Genomic DNA, 6,731 nt, shown 5'->3' on the forward strand with positions numbered 1-6,731 from the left:
AGGTTTTCTCTTCCGTTAGAATTGATTCCTTGGCACATTGTGCCTGTCCAAACCCCTGTAGAAGATTAGATATGTTTTTTTGTTATTTTCGTTCTAGGATCTTTTACCCGGCACATTGTGCCTGTCCAAACCCCTGTAGAAGATTAGATATGCTTTGTAGTTATTTTCGTTCTAGGATCTTTTACCCCACTTCAGGTCGTGAGCCAAGAACTCGAAGTAACAAGGTGAATCTGGTTGGCAGTCTTTAACTGATAGTGTAAAGCTTTGCCCTCGTACTTAAAAGATTGTGTTGGGTGGTAAAAATGTGTTACATTGAAATTCAGTTCTATAATGTGCATGCTTATATTTGTTTGCTAAGCTCAAATTTAATTGTGGAGCTTATTAAGGGTTTGTTTGAGAACAGTTTATTGAGCTAAAATTGAATTTTTTTTTGTTAAAAGTACGGTATTTAAAGGTAAAAGTAGGGTTGTCCACAGGTTGGTCCGGGTCGGGTTTGTACCCAACCCGCAACCAACCCGATCAGATCGGATGGAGAAGTTCCAGACCTGTTGCCGACCGCGAAAAGCCACCGATCGAGTTGGATCGGGCTCGGGTGGGCGGCGGTCGGCTTTGATTTCGACCAAAATTCAAAGATCAAACACTGAAGTTTGATTCTTGAAGAACAAAATCAACGGATCTACAACCCAAAGAGAAGATCTACAAAACTCAAAGAACAAATCCACAAATCCAAAGAACAAAAACCCAAAGAACATCCATAAATCCAAAGAACCAAAACCCAAAGAACAGATCCACAAATCCACAGATAAACGAACCTAAGAGATGAAATAGAAAGATTGAATTTAAGAGATGGAGGCGAAGGCGAGCAGGGACGTTGCGGACGAGGAGTGAAGGTGAACGACGAAGAGTAGAGATCAACGATGGAGAGGCAGAGATGGACGACGAGCACGATCGACGAAGGGTAGTAGAGATTGTGAGATTGAAAGGAGAGAGTGAGAGTAAGAACTGAGAGTAACAAACTTTAGACCTTTAAACCCATTTATATGGTAGTGGGTGGCTCAAGTATTGGAGGAAAAGACCTGCACACAATCCATCGGAATTAGTTTTGAAAAGTAAGGACCGGCCACCAACCGCCGGAGTAGTCGGATCGGGCGGCGGACGATTCGGGTCTGGTCGGTTTGACCGGGTGGGTTGGATCTGTGGGTTGTTTGGATAACCCTAGGTAAAAGTAGCTCAAATAGTACAGTAAGAGTCATGAATAGTACCAAAAAGTGCTATGAAACCCATAAATAGTAACAAAAATAAGCTGAATAGTAAAATAAGCTGACTTTTTAAGCCATTCCAAACGCACACTAAATAGACTAGTCAAACTTGACCCAGTAAGGCTCAACTCGACAACTTATTGTACAAATGACATTCAATAATTTCCTTTGTGTTCAGCCCAATGACAATTTTTGCTTAATACTAATCATGACATTCTTTAATCAAATCCCTCAAGTTTTTATGGTTATGATCATGACAGAGAGAGAATTGTAAGACATTCCGTGGCATAATTATTACAGAATAAATATGGGGTCAACTGCTGTTGGAAGTCACGGATTGAATTTCATTTTGAATTCAACACGTGAACTCCTTAAAAAAAAAAATTTATATTATTTAGTATATTATTATTTTTGACTAGATAGCAAGTATAATTTAATTATTCATCAAAAGTTATTTTCTTATGCTATAATAATCAACAATTTATGATATACTGTACCATATATTTGGGAGAATTCTTCTTTCAATATTTTCACTCTAGCTAAGTAAGCTCCATTGATGTGGGGGTTATGATATTTTGGGAGCATGTATTTTAATTTAGTGGCTTATACGCCCCGGGGCAGCAATGCAATAGAAGCATCAAATTTTAGCCTTCTGGGTTAGAGAAGCATCATTGTACATTCTTCTGTTGTTGGTTTGACGTAAAAAAAGAAAAAAAGAAAAAGTAAAAAAAAGGGAGCCAATAAACAATGGAAATCGTCACGTATCAACCATCAACAATACCTAGCAACAGGGCAAATCTCGTGATCAAGTTGAAGTTAGGTTGTCTGTTCTATTGTTTTTTTTTTTTGATTGGGTCACGTGAATTATTGGCACAAGTTTTGTGGTGGACAAATTGTGACAAGTGGTGCTTGATGATAAACAACTTTTACGGCTTTTGGTTCACAAGCTCACTTGAAATTTTTTATTTTTTTTTGGGGGGGGGGGGGGGGGGGGGGGTGTTGTCCCATTCACGAAATGGATTGTAGTTCAGATGTTTTGTGCACCCATTCATTCTTTTCCTTCATTGTTGAGACTTGACTTGAGATGCTTCTTTGAAGTTTGTGATGGCTATTTCTCAAACAAGACGTGATGTTGTAGAATGTAGGGTACCAATGTACACCTTCAGATTAGTAAAATTTAACCTTCAGTATGAAATGAATTCATTTCAAATAGAGAATGATTCTTTTCCCAAAAGTTCAAGGCGCAACTTGTGAAAACGAGTGTTTGAGTAGCTAGGCCTTGTTATTAAGGCCAGGTCTATTATGCATTTCTATTATATATTTTCGATAATAAAATTTTGCAACTTACGAAAACAAATCTTTAGATACAATTCACATTGAAATAGCAAAATCAGTCAAATTGTTATTCAGAAATTGACATTATATGATTCTCATAAGTAAATCCATCTGAAGTGAGAATTCGAATACACCTAGCTATCATTTGTATAGTTACATCACACACCAATAAAATAAAATAAAATAAAAAGGTATATTTCTGTCGAAGTTTGGAGATAGATAAATGAATAATGAAAGAACAAAATGATTGATAACTCAATTTTGACATTGAACATGGTTACAATAAAGTACAGGAAATTGCCAATAACTAGTAGAGCATTCTTATCAAATGAAAAGAAGAAAAAAAGAAAAGACTTGAAACAATGAGGAAACCTTTTTGATGTTCTAGCTAGTTAAGAGAAGAAAAGAGATGTTACAATGCTTCAAATTGAATGGATGATGATATTAGTAAAAATCCATTCTCTGTGGAACTGGGGTCTTAATGACTTGCAGTATTCGCACCACTTCTGTCATTGAGGGCCTGCTAGAAGGTATCTGAGAGGTGCAAACCAGAGCCAATTTGAGAACTGGCAAGACCTCATCTTCCTGGTAAGTACTCATGCTGTGATCAACACACTCCAACACATTCCCTTGCTCAAGCAACACCCTCACATGGTCACTCAATATCACAACATTGTCTTCTCCATATTCCACAGGTCTTCTACCTGTCACAAGCTCAAATATCATCATTCCAAAGCCATAAACATCACATTTTTCATTAACCCTTAAGCTCTGGCATGCTAGTTCTGGTGCCACGTAACCAAGTGCACTCTGAAATCTGTTACTTATTATGTGCTTCTCAAGCTTTGTTAGAAGCCGGGCCAGTCCAAAATCTGATATCTTTGGGTTGTAATTCTCATCAAGCAAGATGTTGCTTGGTTTTAGGTTGTAGTGAATGATGGGTGGACGGAAAGAATGATGCAAGTGTGCAAGTCCCTTTGCTGTTCCAAGCAGGATTTTGAACCTATTGGCCCAAGAAATAGATGGGGTTGAAGGAAGCCTTTCATGTAGTTTGGCTTGTAAGCTGCCATTGGGTGCATACTCGGTTACCAGCAGCTTTGTTTGAGGAGTCCAGTAGTATCCCATCAGTGCTATCAGATTCGGGTGCTTTGCTTTTCCTAAGATTTTAACTTCTCGATCAAAGTCCTCGGGATATTGGATTATATTTGAGGTAGCAAGCTTTTTAATTGCTACTATTCCTCCTTGTGCTCCCAATGAGGCCTTGTAAACTGTTCCAAAGACTCCACTGCCAATCTCAGAGGCCTTGTTAAGTAGAGATTCTGGATTGCTAATCCAGTCAGGGGATGACCCTGAATCAAACATAATGAGCTTCCCTACAGGTGGGCTTCCTGAGCGGGAAGAGCTTGAGCACATGCTTTCCAAGGCATTATCCACAAATGTGAGCCTTCGCCGGGCTGACACATTTAGTAAGGTGATAACAATCACCCCAATTGCGATTAGTATTGCTGCTGAAATAGCTACAATAGCAGAAACACTAAGGAACTTATGATGACTGAGTTGTGTGGAGTTGGAAGATCTGTCTCTTTGTTTATGATTACCCATTTGATTCCCGTAGGCATTGGGGTCAAGGACTAGAGGCTTTGGAACATTCATCTTACATGGTCCCTTCAACAAGGGTGAGCAAATACCCAAGTTTCCCTGCAAGGAACTTTCATCCAGGCTTTGAAATATACCCCCAACAGGAAGCCTGCCTGTGAGCCTGTTATAAGATATATTTACAGCAAGTAGATTTTCCAATCTTCCAAGTTCTTGGGGTATCTCTCCGCTTAGCTCATTGAACTCCAAATTTAAAATCTTCAGCCTTTTCAACTTAGAAGCGGACACTGGAATCGAACCACTCAAATTATTGTGTGACAGGCTCCTGCATAAAAGTAATCACAGTTGGCATATAAAAATCAAATAACAAAATTTAGTTACTTAGGTGCTGTAGTTTAGGTTCCCAAATTGAATCCAATCACGTGGTTGTATTGCCCAATGTAGCAAAAACAGTGCTACCTTCCAAGGGTAATGAAATTCAACCATATGATTCATTAATCATTGCAACCATGTGATTGAATTTAATTAAGGAACCTAAAGTGCAGCTGCTAATTAAGGATATCTTAGTTTTAGCCCAAACCAAATTAATATGCATTGCATGCATAAATTAGAATTCATAATATAAACTATGAGACTTACAGTAAGTAGAGAGATGTACAATTCCCAATATCTTCAGGAACGGGGCCCGTCAATGTATTGCCATCCAATTGAAGAATTCCCAAACTTCCTGAGTCACATATGTCCTCAGGGATTGGACCGAATAAGGCGTTGTTACGAAGATCTAAGATGGTTAAGTTCTGAAAGAATCCGAGCTCTGGGGGCACCATGGATTGTAGATTGTTCCATGATATATTCAAGTATGTCAAGCTAGAGAAGAGACCCATTTCTGCAGGCATACTTCCTGTAAGGTTGTTCCTTGACAGATCCAATGTCCGTAGAGATTCAAAGAGCCTACTCGAACCATGTGGGATTGAGCCCATTAATGCGTTTTGTGAAAAGTCTACTTCCTCCAATCCCAGATCAAACAGACCCTCCGGTATCATACCATGAAAATTGTTAGACCTCAAGTTGATAACAGATAAGTGAGTACAATCAACCAGTGACATTGGAATGTTTCCACTAAGCTTGTTATCAGACAAACTCAAATAGTTTAGTGATTTCAAGTAACCCATTGAAGATGGGAGGCTCCCAATGAGACCATTGTTGGAAAAGTCTATATATTGCAGACTGCTCATGTTAGATATCCACTGAGGGAAAGAACCTGTGAACATGTTATTTGAAGCCCTGAGAAAGGTCAAAGAGTTCAGCCTTTGCAGTGAATCTGGCAGTGGTTCTGTGAATTGATTATCACCTAAATCCAACCTATTCAAGTGAAGACATAGTCCTATATCAAAGGGTAGTGGTCCTGAGAAGTGATTACCCTCTAAAAGAAGCTCCTTTAAGTTATGGATGGCTGAGATTCCTGCTGGTACAGACCCAGATAGTGCATTGTTGGAAATATCCAACATCCGAAGCCTTTTCAATGACCCAAACCAGGAAGCAATATCTAGGTTCCCAGTGAAACTGTTTTTGGAGAGATTAAGGTAATTCAAGAAGGAGCAACTAGAGAGTGTACTTGGAAGCAACCCCTCAAGCATATTCTCTGCTAAAGACAGGTAGCGCATAGAAACACAGTTTTGAAACAGATTATCAGGGACAGGTCCAGTGAATGAGTTCTTAGAAAGATCAAGAAATCGAATAGAACTCATATTCACAAGTGAACTGGGAATATTGCCTGAAAGACTATTGTGACTAAGATTAAGTCTTTCAAGGCTAGAAGTGAGAGTAAGTTGGGGACTAATAGTACCAGAAAAATTGTTACGTGAGAGTGAGAGTACCTTCAAGTGTTGCAACTTCTCGAGCCCTCTTCCAATTTTGCCAGATAAGCCTAAGCCATCAAGTGAAACCTCGGAAACACGACTGGAGACAGGGTTGCACTGAATGTATTCCCAAGAGCAAGGGGAATCATCGTCTTCGTTCCATGAATCGAGATACGAAGAAGGGTCATGAAGGTCTGACTTGAAGACAATAAGGCCTAAAACATCGTCGTTGAGTTGGATAGGGACCCCCATCCCCATGCAATATTGTTGCAAAGAAGAAGAAGCAGCAGCAAGAAGTAGAAAATGGAGAAAACCCATCAAAGTTATCATCATTGTTGTTGTTGTTGTTGTTGTTGTTATTATTCTCTTTTGATGAACTCTCTCTTTTCTCTCAGTTTCTTTAATAAGATATGGATATGGATATGGATATGGCTATGGCTATGGCTATGGCTAGGCCAAGAGAAACATAGTCTTCTATCTCGAGGATTCGTACAGTACTGGGAAAGAGAAAACGATGTTACTATATGGTCACGAGAGAGAGAGACTATTAACCAAAGTGGAATTAGAGATAGCCTTTGTAAAATGCCAAGACTGCCAGTAAGTCAAGTAAAGAAAGAGGAGGGGAAATAGAATGATATGAAATGCTGAGACAAAAGGGAAACAGTTGGTCCAACATAGCACC

General features: G+C 39.2%; 1 protein-coding gene across 1 annotated transcript; it reads right to left on the reverse strand.

Annotated features, from left to right (window-relative positions):
- Positions 1-2,818: 2,818 nt before the first annotated feature.
- LOC142625675 (probably inactive leucine-rich repeat receptor-like protein kinase At3g28040) lies at positions 2,819-6,511 on the reverse strand. Its single transcript, XM_075799353.1, has 2 exons — positions 4,830-6,511; positions 2,819-4,515 (listed from the first exon to the last, which is right to left on the reverse strand). Exons 1-2 carry the CDS (start codon positions 6,380-6,382, stop codon positions 3,039-3,041), a joined length of 3,030 nt encoding a protein of 1,009 aa, XP_075655468.1. The 5' UTR covers positions 6,383-6,511; the 3' UTR covers positions 2,819-3,038.
- Between the last annotated feature and the right edge of the window lie 220 nt (positions 6,512-6,731).

The sequence above is a fragment of the Castanea sativa genome, chromosome 2, assembly GCF_040712315.1.
Source record: "Castanea sativa cultivar Marrone di Chiusa Pesio chromosome 2, ASM4071231v1".
Taxonomy (NCBI): Eukaryota; Viridiplantae; Streptophyta; class Magnoliopsida; order Fagales; family Fagaceae; genus Castanea; species Castanea sativa.

Excerpts from the sequence above, each read along its gene's own strand:
- LOC142625675 (XM_075799353.1), bottom strand. The coding sequence starts at position 6,382 with ATGATGATAACTTTGATGGGTTTTCTCCATTTTCTACTTCTTGCTGCT. Across the intron at positions 4,516-4,829 it reads TGTACATCTCTCTACTTACT|GAGCCTGTCACACAATAATT; the intron begins GTAAGTCTCATA and ends ACTTTTATGCAG.